At 41.4% G+C, this 18,101-nt stretch overlaps 1 protein-coding gene across 2 annotated transcripts in view; it reads left to right on the top strand.

The window, feature by feature from the left end:
- The window catches only part of tead4 (TEA domain transcription factor 4), a 50,813-nt gene that overhangs the window by 24,989 nt on the left and 7,723 nt on the right, over positions 1-18,101 (top strand). Inside the window, exons 4-10 of one of the 2 annotated variants that reach the window (XM_058076404.2) lie at positions 1,678-1,740; positions 2,697-2,831; positions 6,702-6,745; positions 7,015-7,076; positions 7,207-7,337; positions 8,794-8,967; positions 16,091-16,231. In XM_058076404.2, coding sequence (XP_057932387.2) covers positions 1,678-1,740; positions 2,697-2,831; positions 6,702-6,745; positions 7,015-7,076; positions 7,207-7,337; positions 8,794-8,967; positions 16,091-16,231 — 750 coding nt within the window. Of the gene's footprint in view, positions 1-1,677; positions 1,750-2,696; positions 2,832-6,701; positions 6,746-7,014; positions 7,077-7,206; positions 7,338-8,793; positions 8,968-16,090; positions 16,232-18,101 lie in introns of both variants that reach the window. The other variant, XM_058076403.2, reaches the window with a different exon arrangement.

Here is an 18,101-nt window from a genome sequence, read left to right as displayed (position 1 = left end):
TTTAGTTGGAGACAAGCGTCATCACGCCAAATGATGAAGGCTTTATTCTCAGCCAGTTGGATTGCACACATTTGGTTGGGAGTGACGTCTTTCCCCAGGTAGAAGAGCTCAACTATGTCAAAGTCTTGTTCACGAGTGTGGGAAGGCTGGAGCGCCAGATTGGGGAAGTTTCCGCAGGAATGTGGTGCTGTACCGGAATGTCGTGGTAAAGAGAGCACCGAGCCAGAAAGCGAAGCTCTCACTTCACAGGTTGATCTGCGTATGATCCCACACGCTGGAGGGATTATTTCTCGGAATGCCTCTGTGTTCCGTGTTGGAGCTAGAAGAGATGGCTGGGTACCGGGAATCTGGGCTTCACTACTGAGTCTGCTGCCCCAGCGACCTGGACTTGGATAAGTGGATGAAAATGGAGGGATCGGTGTATTTGATATTTAAGGAAAATGGAGGTCACACCTGGAATCACACACAATACAGTTAAACTGCATTTAACGGAAATCCCTTCATTGCTAACCAGAACAGTCAACATAGTCTAAAACAGTGATTTTCAACCACTGTGCCGCGGCACACTAGTGTACCTTGAGAAACCGTCAGGTGTGCCGTGAGGAATTATCCAATATCACTTTTTATAATTAACATTTATTTATCATCATTTGCAAATATTATGTCAATAGCCATGGACCCAAATATTCCAATTGCATTTGGTTTATTTGCTCAAACGGAAAGAATTGAACAGGGATGGAATATTCCTTTAACCAATCCGATTGAGGTATCTTGTACCCGCTCAAATGGAAAGTTGTCTTCTTCTTCGTGGTGTTTTTCTTTTTCTGTTATTTATTGGCGGTTGGCAAGCAGCTTTTGTATGCATTAGCGCCATCTGTGGAACAGAATCTAAACCCTTCTATACGCCATTCACAAGTCCAGTTTTATTAAAAAAGAAAAGTATATCTATATAAAACATGTCCCAAGTTTAATTATAAAATATTAGCAAGATTGAATTTGATCTTTTCCTGTTTAAATTGATCCCGGGTGCGTTCTTTCAGCGCATGCTCAGATATGACGTAACACGCAGATCCACGCTGGCCTCCACTTTTAAAAATGGAGGCCAGCAATCGGCACTGGACTAAGCAAAGTTTGTTTTTGATTCAAACTAAATTTCAAGACTGGACAGACGAAAAACTGGCAATACGGAGTTATTCCAACAAGTGAAAGAAAAACTTGGGGAAGCCGGTATCACGTGATGGTGATGTTTACGTTTTATTGGGCATGCCCTATTGACTATTCTGTTTGATTTTCACGGCGCATGTAGACAAGAGATTGGAATATTCCTTTCTATGGATACCATTGTTTCCCGAAAGGTCATTCGGAAAGAGAAAAAGTGGTGATGTAAAAATGTGGCTACTGTGGAGTGTCTGTGGTGTAAAGACTGGCAGAGCAATGTAATATTGGTCCGTGTGGCAACACCTACCTTGTTCCTCCCATAGACTTATTGATGCACGTGTGAGGTCGTGGTGACATTTTGTAACATTTTTGGTTAGTGGTGTGCCACAAGATTTTTCCAATGTAAAAAACGTGCCGTGGCTCAAAAAAGGTTGAAAAACACTGGTCTACAACCTATGTGTCCAATATATTAATGACATGCAATATAGTTACGATACTGTTTTTGTGTATTTCCTTCAGGTGTCCAGTCATATCCAGGTCCTAGCACGACGAAAGGCCAGGGAGATCCAGGTGAAGCTGAAGGTACGCTACGTGAGTCAACCTTTTTGTTTTTCAAGCAAACAAACGAACATAATTAAACAGGAAGAGATGGATGTTTTGTATTGGACTGTACATGTTACAATAAAAATGGAGAATGTCTTGTATCTACATTCACTTATTAGATGGGCAAAGGCTGTTGGTTGGTTTAATTGCAGCCTCTAATTGATGTTTTTAAACGTGACGTTTCAGGAAGCCTTCGGGCTTACTTATAAACGCCATTGTCAGGGAATAATATAATGCATCCCTGCACGATTCCCTGCAGGCATTACATTCAACATGTGCTACACACACATCCCAGTCCTTCCAGCCCTTTCTCAGTTTGCATTTCCCCCCTCGCTTACTCGCAGTGGCAGCTTGGACGCGAGCCAGTAGTCTTCAGCTGGCAGGGCCCTGCACTGGTCACAGGGTTAGCAAATGTGACGGGGAGTGGGGGCTTTTTAAATACTACTTTGCTGAAACTGAGATCCAGACCACATGCCACCCCGGCTCCCATATTTCAGCTTTGCCCTTGTGCTATCCAGATCATGAGGGGAAGAATGCGGCTGGTGGCCTTGCCGTTATAGTCCAGTGTTCTTGGGAAACCACAGTGGATTGACACAGAAGTGGATCACCTTACCGTAAAGCACAGGAGATAGTCCATGAGCAGCTGACGATGTGGTTTTTAACTTTTTGGTGGCATTAGGGCTTTGCAGTTTTTGCCGGTAATGATTAGGTCACCCTGCGACCTGCCGTGTCCTCCAACAGAAGCTGTTTGTCATCGCCCCGCCGAAGCAATAAACCAAACTCTTGTCTGGAATATCACCTTATCTTCACCTGTGCTGCGAGCACCCCTTTTTCAGGCTGCGCTAGGATTAACAGCCAAGTGGGGTGGGGGGGGGCTAATGTGTGAGCTCTCCGTTTGCGTTACTGTGTGTCCCTCTCTCCGTCATCCTCTGTAGGACCAGGCGGCCAAAGACAAGGCGCTGCAGAGCATGGCCACCATGTCCTCAGCGCAGATCATCTCACCCACCGCTTTCCAGAACAAGATGGCGCTCCAGGGTCTCTCCAGGCCGGCTTATCCCACGACTGGTGGTGTGAGTCTCTGAGCTGGTCCCTTGTTTGAGTATCAGTGCACAGTGCAGTCAAACCTCGGTTTTTGTGGATCATTTTTGCCACAATCTTGCCTCGGTTTTCGTACACTCTTGGTTTTGTACAATATTGTACGTTACCAATACTAATACTAATTTGGTCTCTGGTTCAAACATTCTAAACAGTTCTTTTCACAGACCAAAGTTAGTTTTGACTACTCACATGCAGTCTTCCTCAGAGTGGTGGTGAAACTGTCAGGTACGAGGAAAACTAGCTGACTCTGGTTTGAAAAAATAACTCTTTGGAGTGCCTGGACTGTGTCATTAAAAAAAAAAACAAAAAAACGCATTTATTAAAAACAGAAAAATATACAAACATTTTCAGTGCTTTGGTTCCGATTTTCTACAATAAAAGCTCTGAAAACATTCCACTGTTCTCAAATATCTTAATTTTTATTTTTCTGCACAAAATAAGATAAAAAATAAATAAACAAATCAAGAATAAAGAAAATCAATCAATCAGTAATAAATAAATATAATAATAATAATAATAAAAGGGCAAATAATAAAAACTTAAGAAACCACATATAGTTGGTGGGTAGACAAATTATTTTTTTCTGATTAAAATCAACAAAGCATTATTAGAGCCCTGTAGACATGACAAAACACGACTATAGTCACATTTATACTCTTTTTATTTACAACATATTGCGCAACTGCAGGGTCTTGAGACACATGCTAACTCGCAAACTAGAGAGCTAGCGACCTAAACGGTAGCCTTCAAGTTATTTCCTTTAAACTTAAATAGCCAAAAACTTACCACTTCCACACGGATAGGGAGGATAACTATTAACAGTTATTTAACCTTTAACATGAACATGAATCAAACGTAATAATTTTTTCTGGGTACATGATACCATACAGCATCCATATCAAACTTGCGCGGGCCGCACTAACATTAAACTTTCATATCAAGGCGGGGGCCTCAAACTAGTGTCCTGCGGGCCACATTCGGCCCGCGGGCCGTGTGTTTGAGACCCCTGCTCTGGACATGGGAAGAACATTGGCTCTGCACCAGTACAACAGACATGCAATCGTATAATTTAGGTATGCTAATTTGATATTAAAAAAGCCAAACACGATCTAATTAAGGCGTTTACATGCGTGTTAAAAAGCTAGTTTTATGCCAATTCTTGTTCTAACGCTAGTTTCTAATTTCTTTGTGATGAATTTGTTGAATTTCAGACGAAAACTGATGGACCATTTTATACAAGCCAATGCTGGAGCTCTGTCATGGGCTAAAATTGGTTGAATTTATTTAAATTCTGAAGAATCCATCCATCCAGCCATCCTCCACTTACTTGTGTCTGGGTCACAGTCTCAGTTGGGAAACCAGACTTCCCGGTCCCCGGTCACCTCTTCCAGTTCTCCCAAGAGGACACCAAGGTGTTCCCAGGCCAGCTATGAGACATAATCCCTCCAGCGTTTCGCAGGTCTGGCTGGGGCCTTCTCCCGACAGGACATGCTCAGAATACCTCACCACAGAGGCGTCCGAGAGGCATCCGGACTAGATGCCCGAGCCACCTCAACTAGCTACCTCTCCATGTGAAGGAGCTGACTCCACTCTGTTTGCATGATGGTGGCCGTGTTTTTCAAATCTTGCTTATGAGCGGCATAGAAGATGGATAGATGGATGGATGGATGGACAATTGTTGTTGAAGAGTGAAAAGAGCAAGCAGTAAGTAACAGTTTATCAGTGTCCTAATTGTGTTTATTTTGTGGAAGTCATAGAGCAAAAGCGGCTGTCTGTGTAGCATTATAGAGTGTGCATACAGGGAGCGTTTGGAGTTGCTAATAGCTATCTCCCACCACAATACATGGGTCTACCAGAGTTTTTTTTTTTAAACACTGGTAGTCCTGCAAAAAACTGATGTTATAGAAAACGCTAAAATGCGAAAACTACTTTTTTTTTTAGAAACTTTGGACTGTTCAGTCTCTACTTCCAGATCGGGGGAAAAAAAAGCAGACATTTTAAAAAGAAGTCAATGCTAGGTGTAGGTATTCATTTGTGTGCTCTGTGAAATCAATGCGCCCAGGAAGGAAGTATTAAATGTTATTATGAATGTACCTGGTACTACATGGTTGCAGTGTTTTTGGAGGTGTTTTTAATAGCGGTCTTTGTAGGCGGCATTGGTGTGTCGCACCCATACCGTGCAGTAATTATCTGTCTCTTTTTATTTGTTTTTATATCTTTATATCAGAAACGGGCTGCACGCGGTCGAGTGGTTAGCATGCAGGCCTCACAGCTAGTTCAATTCCACTCTTGGCCATCTCTGTGTGGAGTTTGCATGTTCTCCCCGTGCATGCGTAGGTTTTCTCCGGGTGTGAATGGTTGTTTGTCTATATGTGCTCTGTGATTGGCTGGCGACCAGTCCAGAGTGTACCCCGCCTTTTACCCGAAGACAGCTGGGATAGGCTCCAGCACGCCCGCGTCCCTCGTGAGGATAAGCGGTAGAAAATCAATGAATACATATAATAATATAATAAAATCTAGTGGTTTCAAGAAGACCCCACTATTGCTCAGTGCTCGGCACCTAACAATAATATAACTAATACTTACAGATTGTGATCTCTGTTTTGGTAACACCTTTACCCCATTAGCTACTTTCTCCTTCTTTGTCAGCTTTACATTTATCGTTGATGTGGCAAACAGACTAGTTTGTGGAACATTCTCATTCGAGTTTGCCAAATGAATCTGCACTTTGTTAAGTGCCATATTGTACAATAACTGAGACAGTGTATAACAACCGAGGCCAAATTTGATTTAAAAAAAAAGGAAACTGATGGACAGTCGTCCCTTGCGACATCGCAGTTTTTTGTGGTCAATTATGGTCTATTATGAGTTTAACAATATGAATATTTAACCCTTAGATGCACGAGTGACTGGACCCTACACTCTTCCATAAGTGGGTCAAAAATGACCATACTGGAATCAATGCGTTTTTCTGCCAATTTTGCCATTTTGGTTAGGAATAATCACTTGTAATAATCACTATATGAAGATAATACTTGTTGTATTAGCAATTTATGTGTAAAATAATCTTCCTGAGGGGTGACACTTCTGATATAGTCTGTGTGGTCTACAGTTCATTTATGCCTGACAGCCAAAGTTGATAAGAATCAAAGGTTACTATTGGATTCCATAGAAAATGCATGCGGGCCATTTTTGACCCACTTATGGAAGGTTGGGGCAGTAACACAAAAACTACAATTTCTTAAAATGTATAAAGTGAATGGCATTATATCAAAAACATGTGTTTTGAGGAATACCTGGAATATGAAATAATAAAAATGTTTCATTATGAAGATATTTCAAGAAAACAACCTGACCGGGTCATTTTTGACCCACTTATGCATCTAAGGGTTAAGGAAGTTATTCTTAGGCTAAATGACACATAAGTATTTTCAGGCATAACAATGATGAAATTAACGACAGTACATTCAAAATATATGAAGTGTACTAAAGTATCTGTGCCTTGTGCGTAACGTCAGCTTGCAAGAGTGGACTGTAGCTGAGCGCTAGCAGCAGGTTAGCAGTGTAGAGAGTGTCTGACAGCAGCTCCTGTGCGAATGTTCACTGCATATGTTTTCTCTGCTTGTTAATAAAGCCATTGAAGTCAGTATTCCACATTGATCTCTAGGTGTCAGTAACGTTATGTTGATAAGATAACAGCCACCAGGAAGTACGCTGTCCGTGCGAATGGAACCAATTAACTGCGCTAAACGAGGGACGACTGTCGACTGTCTCATGCATTTGTCAGATACGTAACGTAATAGATAAATATATAATGTGACTTTGCTTTGGGTTTCTTCCAGTTTTGGCACGGGCCGCTTCCAGGACAGCCAGGAGGCCATGAGGAGTGAGTTTCCATTTTGGATTTTATGATCTCATACAAAACCATTGACTTCTCATTTGATAGCATGCATCAGATGCATTTCAAATTTGCGTAATGAACCTGAGAATGAAATGAAAGCGTATGAGTGTAAATGATAAAGTCAGCTGTCAGACGTCGGGCATTCGGCCGTGCTCCATCCCCCTGCGCCTTTCGAGGTCAGGCGGTCCAATTAGTATGTGAGATGGGGTCACAAGGCAGAGATGGTGTCTAACATGCCTGTCTGGTCCCTCCAGCATTAAGCCCTTCTCCCAGCAGACTTACACCATGCAAGCATCCGGCCCCGCCCCCATAACAGGTGGGCTGTCTTTCTCCCTTGCTGTGTTGACATACATCACCTTGGCAACGGAATATCACACATTGATGAGGATGACGATGCACAAATCTTTACGTTTTGCACTCAAACCTGCACATCCTCCACTCTGCAGGTTATGAAAGCACTGCGGGTTTGTCTATGTCACCCGGTGCCCCCCCTTGGCAGGGAAGAAGTATCGCCAGCTCTAAGCTGCGAATGCTGGAGTTCTCCGCCTTCCTGGAACAACCTCAAGACCCAGAGACTGTAAGTAGACCTGGTCCACAAGTTTCTTCTCTAGAAATGAAACTTGTATGTATGTTGTAAGTCCCACAAGGCCAAAAATGCATAATTAGGTAGAAAAAAAACATACATAAGTCACACTGGAGTACAAGTCGCACACTTTGTGGGTGATTTATTTTACAAACTACTTGACCAAAACATGAAAACATAAAAAAACATAAAAGAATAGCTAACAGGCTGAATAGGTGTAAGGTATGCTAACACAATGGTTATTCAGCTACACAAAAATAAACATGAACAGAAAAGGTGTCCAGTGTTAATGTAACATAAACACTTTTAAGTACAGTAACAGTTTTCTTCATGGCAGTAAGAGTAGCCTCCGCTTTATGGCCAGTCCCTAACAAGTTGTAAGTGTTCTCAGTTGTCTTTGTAAGCTAACGTCTACTGCAGGGGTCTCAAACTCAATTTACTTGGGGGCCACTGGAGCTAGGGTCTGGGCAAGGCTGGGCCGCATCAGGTTTTCCAAAAAAAAAAAAAAAAAACGCATTTATTAAAAACAGAAAAATATACAAACTTTTTCAGTGCTTTGGTTCCCATTTTCTACAATAAAAGCTCTGATAAAACATTCCACTGTTCTCAAATATCTTAATTTTTATTTTTCGGCACAAAATAAGATGAAAAATAAATAAACGAATCAAGAATAAAGAAAATCAATCAATCAGTAATAAATAAATATAATAATAATAATAATAAAACGGCAAATAATAAAAACTTAAGAAACCACATATCGTTGGTGGGTAGACAAATTATTTTTTTCAGATTAAAATGAACAAAGCATTATTAGAGCCCTGTAGACATGACAAAACACGACTATAGTCACATTTATACTCTTTTTATTTACAACATATTGCGCAACTGCAGGGTCTTGAGACACATGCTAACTTGCAACCTAGAGAGCTAGCGACCTAAACGGTAGCCTTCAAGTTATTTCCTTTAAACATAAATAGCCAAAAACTTACCACTTCCACACGGATAGAGAGGATAACTATTAACAGTTATTTAACCTTTAACATGAACATTAATCAAACGTAATAATTTTTTCTGGGTACATGATACCATACAGCATCCATATCAAACTTGCGTGGGCCGCACTAACATTAAACTTTCATATCAAGACGGGGGCCTCAAACTAGTGTCCTGCGGGCCACATTTGGCCCACGGGCCGCATGTTTGAGACCCCTGGTCTACTGTTTAAATATCGAATTGTTAAAGAATAGGAGATATCGGTGCAAAAGTCTAGATTGCCCTCTTGTGGCTGTCTGGGAAGTTATATATGTTTTTTTCTGGAGTATAAGTCGCAGGAACAGCCAACCTACGAAAAAGAGTGTGACTTATAGTCCGGAAAATACGTTATATAAGATAACACAAGATAACACCCATGCGCTTGGAGTAGATAGTTATTTGTTTCCAATCTCTCCAGTTCAACAAACATCTTTTCGTGCACATCGGCCAGTCCAACCCCAGCTACAGCGACCCCTACCTGGAGTCGGTGGACGTCAGACAGATCTATGACAAATTCCCTGAGAAGAAAGGAGGCCTGAAGGAGCTGTACGACAAGGGGCCACTCAACGCCTTCTTCTTGGTCAAATTCTGGGTAAGTCGTCTTTCACTTTCAAGTCTGATCACTTCTCAAGTTGGGTAAAATATTGGCCAATCCCTCAATTGGAGGTCAATGATCAGCGCGTGCGGCCCTCCCAAAGTCATGAAGGTGAAGTGCAGCATGTTAATATTTACTTGCACCTGTCATCTGTTGATGGCCTCGCAGTGTTAACGGCGCCGTGATAGTTTACGTACGGGGAGGAAAAGGACTTTCAGGACAATTTCAACCGCACAGTCAGCACTGTGATGACCTGCCTGCTTCTTCATACACGCAAACACACAAAGCACTGACGCACAACGCTTGCTTGTGTGTGTGTGTGTGTGTGTGTGTGTAGCAGCCTTGGGGAGAGTGGCAGGTCTGAACTTCACAGAGGGAAATATGAGCTGGGGCACCTGTCCCTGTGCTATTACACTGAGTCCGACACTTTTTCTGCCCCCCCCCCAACCCTCCTTATGTACTTATTTTTAGATCTGTTCCCACAAAACGCACACTAAAACCAACACAGATGACAAAACTTCAGACTTTTCAATGATTGTGTTGATCCAATTTCAGCAGCCAGTAAAGTGCCACTTGTAGGCCAAGTGCTTGCAGTGCAGGAGCATGCTGTATCGTTTCCATGCCACACTACAAATTACATGTAATTACTGTGTACAGTAATTCTGGGCCAAAATTACGATATTTCGCACAGATCAGATTTTAATATAAATCGATACATTGATACCATGGATGAATTGTTACATCCCTATAAATAAGATAAGCAGTTCCATGTTTTTGTTTTTTTGTTTCGGCAGCGTACTTCCTTTGGTGGCTATTGTCTCATCAGTGTATTATCATGGAGGCTTTAAATGGCTTTACACTTGTATAACCCAATATGCACATGCATTTTTGTGCCTGAGACAATTTAATCTTGGAATAAAAGCATTTTCTGTTAGGCCTTTCACTAACTGAACAATTACTGACACCCTGTGGCCAATGTAGAATACTACATTCACAATTACAACGCTTCTTCTGCCCTGTGTTTGTATTTTAGTTCATTTATTTAGCTCATTTAGATTTAGTTTTAGACTTGAAAATGCCACATTTAGGCCAAGAATAAGTAAAATTGCTTCATTATTGGAATATTTAAATAATATAAAAAATATAAACAATTAATTTGGAAAATACTTATTAGTAGAATAAAATAAATATATGGGAATAAACCCATATCATTAGAATAAAATATAATACATTGAAAAAATTGACTGTAAAGTGACCAAAATATGTTGAAATATATATGACTTTTTAGCATATCGACATGGGTTGATTTGCAAAATGTAAATTACAAAGTGGTCCTACACCCTTTTTTGCAGCCCTCAGTGGAAAAAGTTTGGACACCCCTGATATGTACAGTACAGTACTGTCATAGGAGTGTACTGTAGTCACTTTTGTGATATATTGGCAGCAATGTACGATGGTGGTGTTCTGTAACGGCCTGTCATGTGACCACAGCTTCCCAAAGGGTCACTGTAGTGACAAGGAATTAACAGATTAACATGTGCACAGCATGCCAGAGGTGGCGGCAATGGGAGGGTGCTTTTGGGGGAACTAAACTGGCCTTATAAAAAAAAAAAGATATAAAACCCTTTTAAATGAGAATTGCTTTTAAAATTTTTTTTTATGGATATTAACCAATATTGTTATAAGGCATATGAGGCAACAGCTCATGCTTTAGCAGCTTTTTAGTTTTTAGGAATGAAGGATTACATAGGGGAGGTGTGAAAGGATGCAAAATGATGATATTTTTTTTGAAATAATTGTTGCATGTTGGCTGTGTTTCCACAGCAGCGTTAGAGCGAGGCCACTTAGGTTAACTGTAACGCATACAGTGGAGCAAACTTCTACGCTTTGCATGGTCACACAACACCAATGTCAAGTTGAAAGTGCCGCCCTCGCAGTCCTGTGGCTTTTATGCGCATGCCATTAGGTCCGTCTTGCATATCGGACTTTCGCATTATTTATCGCCGCGGGATAAAGGGTGTGTGAGTGTGAGTGACATGGTTTTGGAAGCGGTCTTTGGTGGGAAGGGCAGCGGGTCAGATTTCCGGGTGGCATTTGATGGAGGGCAAGATGAGCCCTGTCGTCTACGGTATATATCATCATGGAAAAAAGAGAGCGAGGCCACCATAAAAGCGAGGCGAGAGAAATGGAGACTTCAGATCAGTCGGTCTTAAATTTTGGCTTGACAGTATTTTCCAACAATATCGCAATATTGGGATCGATGCCAATCACAGCATGTCGAAAAGAGGATGCACTGTATCAGAATGATATTTTGGTATTTTGGCAAGAGGATGGAGGCATTCATAAGAAGCAGGCAGCCATTGAATTCAGTAATAGCCATTATACAGTACAGGACATCTGACAAAATTGGATGTTTACACGGGCCTTTTGCTGATTTGTTGAAAGTTGGACAATGTTGCCATTTCAGTTATCAGCAAAAAAGCCGGACATCAGACATCCCAATTAATGTATTTTTGGCCTAAATTAGGCATTTTCAAGCATAAAAATTGCCAAATCTAGTAAAGTACAAACACAAGGCATTCAGAAGACACGTTCAAAGAGGTTATGATGATAAATAGTATTCTACACTGGTCACTAGGTATCAGTAATTAAAATACATTCATTTACATTGATGAAACAATAGCCACCGCAGGAAGTACTGTCCAAAATGGGTAGTGTTTTCCCCTTTCTGATTTCTCTTTTTCAACAAACAAATGTAAATATTAGTCAATGACAACATAATGTAACTGAACACAAAATGCATTTTTGAAATGAAACTTTTCATTATTATGGGAGAAAAAAATGTGTGAATGTGTGCAAAAGTGATTTCCCGCTATTAAAAACTAACTTAAGTGGGATTAATTGAGATCTATCAGTCTGGAAAAGGTTATGAAGCCATTTCTTTAGCTTTGGGACTCCAGCATACAACAGTGAGAGCCATTATCCACAAATGGTGAAAACATGGAACAGTGGTGAACCTTCCCAGGAGTCGTCGGCCAACCAAAATTAACCCAAGAGTGCAGTGACAACTCATCCTAAAGGTCACAAAAGACCCCACAAAAACATCAAAAAATGGTGGGCCTCACGTGCCTCAGTTAAGAGGCTATGGTGGGGTTCATAACGAGACAGTGGACAAAATTGGCCTGCATGGCAGAGTTCCAAGACCACTGCTGAACAAAAAGAACATCTGGTGTTGAGGAATGCTGCATTTCTGAAAAAGAACATCATACCAACAGTAAAATATGGTGGTGGTAGTGTGATGGTCTGGGGCTGTGGTAAATGGAACCATGAATTCTGCTGTCCACCAAAAAATGAAGGAGAATGTCCTGCCGTCTGTTGTTGACTTCAAGCTGAAACCAACTTGGGTTCTGCAGCAGGACAATGATCCAAAACACACCAGCAAGTCCACCTCTGAAGAAAAACCAAATGAAGACTTCAGAGTGGCCTAGTCAAAGTCCTGACCTGAATCCTATTGAGATGCTGTGACCTTAAAAAGCCTCCAATGTGACTGAATGACAACAATTCTGCAAAGATGAGTGGGCCAACATTCCTCCACAGCGCTGTAAGAGACTCATTGCAAGTTATCACAAACACTTGATTGCAGTTGTTGCTGCTAAGGGTGGCCCAACCAGTTATTAGCTTTAGGGGGCAACCACTTTTTCACACAGGGCCATGTAGCTTTGTTTTTCTCCTTTTCTCGTTTTTAAAGTTTCCTTTAAAAACAGATTTTTTTGCTCAGTTGTGTTGTATTTTTTTGATGATCTGAAATATTTAAGTTAACTTGCAAATGACATTTTTAGCTAATTGGTTATTTTTAGCCTTATGTATTATTTTAGCTGTTTGAAGATGAACTATATCAGCAAGTTGAAGTATTTGTGATTTTAGAAATAAGGAGTTAGTATGCTCTCTGGAGGCGGCATTATGAATTATCCTTACTGACCTTTTTTGCAGTACATTTAGCGAGTGAAGATTGCTTTTATAGTTATTAGCCCATATTTCCCAAATTCCCAAATTTTGCTTTGTTCAATACTGAAAATGTATATTTGTAATATGAGGATTGAAGGAATTATTCTATTCTGTCAGTATTTACCTTTTAGTGCATGCAGATCCTGCCCATGCTTGAAACAGAGAGCATCATCTGGTTTTGGATCCGCATTCTCACTTTGACAGCTGGTCTGTTTTAAACCCCCCCCCACACACACACACACCTCCTAATGGTTAGTTGAGACACTGCCCGGCCCCTCATCGCTACATGGCCACCTTCATCTTCATCTGAGTGTAATTCCTCTATTTGTCTTCATCCCCGAGGCTCCATCCAGCCTCGCCCGAGCACCATGGCCTACCTTACAGCCTGCGAGGGAATTCATCCAATTACAATCAGCAGCGCGCCATTGGCTGATTAGATCACACCGGGCCAGCCGGGCTGTGCAACAATTTAGCAGAGGCGGCGCAAATCCGATTCCCCGGGCACTTCAAAAGCGTGCGACAATCTGTTAGGACAGGGCCACCGGTGCTAAGGAGAGGGGAGGGGGTGCCGGGGACGTGTCAGGCCCAGCCGGTGACCGACAGGGGCGTTTGCCGGAAATTCAATCTAGAATGCCATAGCTTTGGTGGCGGCCCATCTGCTTGTCACCGTCGGCATGACAACCTCTACCTCGGCACGGGCCGGTGGTCATGACCCCCCACCTCCACACCCCAGGCATATCTTTATGCGTGATAACCATCCAAGCAAACACGGCCAGAGACTACATGTGCATCAGTTCACAGTCATCTTATTTCTATTTCCGCTACCTTTTTCTTCAACTTTCAACTCTCATACAGCTGTGCCGCTAATTAATGGTAATGGTTTTATTTCATTTGAACATGCATCAGATTACAATTGAGTGCATCCCATAATCAGTTCCCAGTTCCACATGTCCAAAAGGAGTAGGAAGAAGCAAAGCTTATTAAATCCTACCCCTCCATCTGGTACTTTTACAATCACTAACTGTTACATTTGTTCACTTCCTGCTTTCCATAATACAGTTTAAGGTTTTTTTGTTATTTTTTTTTAAATAATGTACCTGGTACCGAAGTAGGAGGTGATATGAGCATCCAATGACATAATGGGTACCATAGTAAGTGTCAATATGAATTATCCTTACTGACCTTTTTTGCAGTACATTTAGTGAGTGAAGATTGCTTTTATAGTTATTAGCCCATATTTCCACACAATAAGTAAGATATGGTAGAACCAGAGAGCAATAAAGAGTGTGGAGTGATTTCTGACTGAGAACAAATTTTGCTTTGTTCAATACTGAAATATTTCTGGCCACCTTATGTTGTATATTTGTAATATGAGGTTTCCAGCTCATATTTTCATCTATTGTGATCCCCAGAAATTTATTTTCGTTCACCCTTTCAATGTCCACACCGCCTATTTGTATTTGCTGGTGCGTGTCCTTTCTGCTGTTCTGCTGTTATTTACGGCTAAATTCTAATCTCTTGACATTTCCTTTACTTCACAATTACTACTAATTGTTTAAATCAGGGGTCTCAAACATGCAACCCGCGAGCCAAATGTGGCCCGCAGGGCACTAGTTTGAGGCCCCCGCCTTGATATGAAAGTTTAATGTTAGTGTGGCCCGCGCAAGTTTGATATGGATGCTGTATGGTGTCATGTACCCAGAAAAAATTATTACGTTTGATTAATGTTCATGTTAAAGGTTAAATAACTGTTAATAGTTATCCTCCCTATTCGTGTGGAAGTGGTAAGTTTTTGGCTGTTTAAGTTTAAAGGAAATAACTTGAAGGCTACCGTTTAGGTCACGAGCTCTCTAGTTTGCGAGTTAGCATGTGTCTCAAGACCCTGCAGTTGCGCAATATGTTGTAAATAAAAAGAGTATAAATGTGACTATAGTCGTGTTTTGTCATGTCTACAGGGCTCTAATAATGCTTTGTTCATTTTAATCTGAAAAAAATAATTTGTGTACCCACCAACTATATATGGTTTCTTGAGTTTTTATTATTCTCTGTTTTATTATTATTATCATATTTATTTATTACTGATTGATTGATTTTTTTTATTCCTGATTTGTTTATTTATTTTTCATCTTATTTTGTGTAGAAAAATAAAAAGTAAGATATTTGAGAACAGTGGAATGTTTTATCAGAGCTTTTATTGTAGAAAATCGGAACCAAAGCAAAGTTTATTCATTTTTCTGTTTTTAATAAATGCGTTTTTTTTTTTTTTTGAAAACCTGATGCGGCCCAGCCTCGCCCAGACCCTAGCTCCAGTGGCCCCCAAGTAAATTGAGTTTGAGACCCCTGGTATAAATAATGTGCCACTCGTGAGTCCGTGAGGAAACAGTAGCTCCTCTTTGTCAGGAGTCAGTCATGAGCTATGCAGGTTTTTTCCTGACCTCACGTACTGGTGTGTGCCCCAGTATGCCACCTCATGGCGTGGACCTGTGTCGGTTATAGTCCAGTGCAGCTACCAGCTTATACGATACTTTTGTTGCGGAGTAAAAACGATCAACTAGAATTGCAGTTGCATGGGTTTTGTTTTTCAGATGTGTAGCGAAGCCTATATTTTCAATAAATATTTCCAAAAGTGTCATCGGTCGTCTTGCTAAGTGGTATCATGTCCACTAGGAAGGAGTTTTCTTCTTCTTCATGGAAACACAAAATGTCACAACTTGAAAAGAGAGTGTTGATGCAAATCTACCGCCATGGTTGAAAATGGTCGTCATCCATTAGCAGCCGTGCGTCCACGAGGAGGTAAATAGCATCTTGAGAATCTCAAGGCTGGTTTGGCGGCATTATCCAAGGTCAAGTAGGATCGTCACTTTGGATGCCTCGTGGCTTTGCAGAGAATTACTCTCTCCAGCTTGGCTGAGCCGTAAGATTCTTTTGTCAAACTGGCACCTGACGCACTCCGCCTACAAGGACGACTTTATATCCGCACCCGCACTTGGGGAAAGACTGAAACATTTTTTTTTTAAATTTAAACATTTAAACATTTAAACATTTTTTAAAATGTTTTCTTTACTCAGCCATTCATTGAAAGAGAGCCTTCAAGATGACATGTCTTCCCTTCCAGGCGGACCTGAGCGTCAACCTGCAAGATGACAGCAGCTTCTTCTATGGCGTCTCCAGCCAGTATGAGAGCTCCGAGAACATGATCATCACCTCGTCCACCAAGGTCTGCTCCTTCGGCAAGCAGGTGGTGGAGAAAGTGGAGGTGAGAGCGTCATTTGGTGTCTGCATCTTGCATCGGCTCTGAACATCAAGTTCACTTATGGTTGAAGTAACCAAAGTGTAATTAATTACTATTTTATTTGACTGAATTTAACCAAATATTAAAGTGTTTCATTGAAATAAACAAAATTAAATAGGACAGAATAAAATTGAAATTTTTACACAAAAAATTGAAATGGAATTTTAAACAAAATGAATTATAAAAAAAACCCCGGCTGGACAGAATTTGTAGGCGCAGCCAAGGTGTTGAGGGAGTCCAGTTCGGGGGCCTTAGAACCTCATCTCTGCTATTTGCAGATGACGTGGTTCTTATGGCTTCTTCGGGCTGCGACCTTCAGCGTTTACTGGAATGGTTTAGGACGGAGTGTGAAGCGTCTGGGATGAGACTCAGTACCTCCAAATCAGAGGCCATGGTTCTCAGTCGGAAAAGGGTGGAGTGCTCCCTCTGGGTTGGGAATGAGGTCCTGCCCCAGGTGAAGGAAGAAGTATCTTGGCGTCTAGAGCCGCTTGTGCAGATCAGTTGAGGTGGCTCGGGCATCTAGTCTGGATGCCTCCCGGACGCCTCCCTGGTGAGGTGTTCCGGGCATGCCCAGCCGGGAAAAGGCCCCGGGGCAGACCTAGGACACACTGGAGGGATAATGTCTCACAGCTGGCCTGGGAACACCTTGGTGTCCTCCCGGTGGAGCTGGAGAAGGTCACCAGGTACCGGGAATTCTGGGCTTCCCTACTAAGACTGCTGCCCCTGTGACCCGGACCCGGATAAGCGGAGGAAAATGGATGGATGGATTTATAAAATGTTTTTAAAAACAACAACAGACATGGCCCGCACAATTTTTCAAACCCGCAGACAGCACACAACCACCAAAGGAGAAAATGATTAATATTAATATAATATTAATTAATATTAAGTACTAATAACATTTATATGATGAATATTAATTATTTATATAAATATTAACGTAATTAGGTTTTCTCCGGGTACTCCGGTTTGCTCCCACATTCCAAAAACATGCTAGGTTAATTGGTGGCTCACCCGAAGACAGCTGGGATAGGCTCCAGCATATCCCTGCAACTCTATTAACATACTTAATGAGATAAATGAGTCTATTGTTGACAGCTGTAGTCTTTATGCTTCAATGATATTTTTGTTGTCAAGTGTTGCCATTTCACACATTGTTCACCAGGCCCTTGACCGCTATGAGACACGAAAGTGAAAGCTGGGTTTATGTATTGGATTGCTGGGTTTATGTTTAACTTCTACACGGTTACTCCAAACCCATCTGCTGAATAAGTGTGTGTGGGAGGGATATTTAGAGCTTAAAACCTGGATTATGAGCAATGGCAATTGAAGAGAGAAGGCGACGGTTCTGGAGCTGAATTGAGACTAATTCTAATGTTGTAATTAATAATTACAATCACTTTTATTGTAAATGTTGAGCCAAAATAAGAGTAGAATGTCAACCTCAAGCTAGCAGGAGGGCTTGGAGGGGGAGGAGATTTTTAGGACGTATTTTTTCTCCACCAAAATCAGCTTCCTGGATCCCGAACTGTGCTCCTTACATCCTGAAGCGAGAGCCGCCAAAAGCCAGCATGAGCACACGTCACTAAATGGTTGCTATTGTTTAGCAGCCAAGGAGCTGTGAGGCTTGTGTAACATGTTTAACCTTCCTCTTGTGTTAGCTTGCTGGTATCATCTCTTATGTTAACGGCTCGGTTTTGACCCGTGTATTAAATCAGCTATAAAATACACAAAAAATAATAAGTTACCATCATGTCTTTGTTGCTTTCTTAGGCTTCCTCATCCATGAAAATGTTGGTTTTAATACTTTTGGTGTGGGCATGTAGGCCTTTTT

This window comes from Doryrhamphus excisus, linkage group LG1, assembly GCF_037039965.1.
Source record: "Doryrhamphus excisus strain RoL-2023G ecotype Guam linkage group LG1, RoL_Dexc_Guam_v1.1, whole genome shotgun sequence".
Classification (NCBI taxonomy): Eukaryota; Metazoa; Chordata; class Actinopteri; order Syngnathiformes; family Syngnathidae; genus Doryrhamphus; species Doryrhamphus excisus.
The sequence above is the reverse complement of the archived record's forward strand: the minus strand, read 5'-3'. Positions and strand labels throughout refer to the sequence as shown.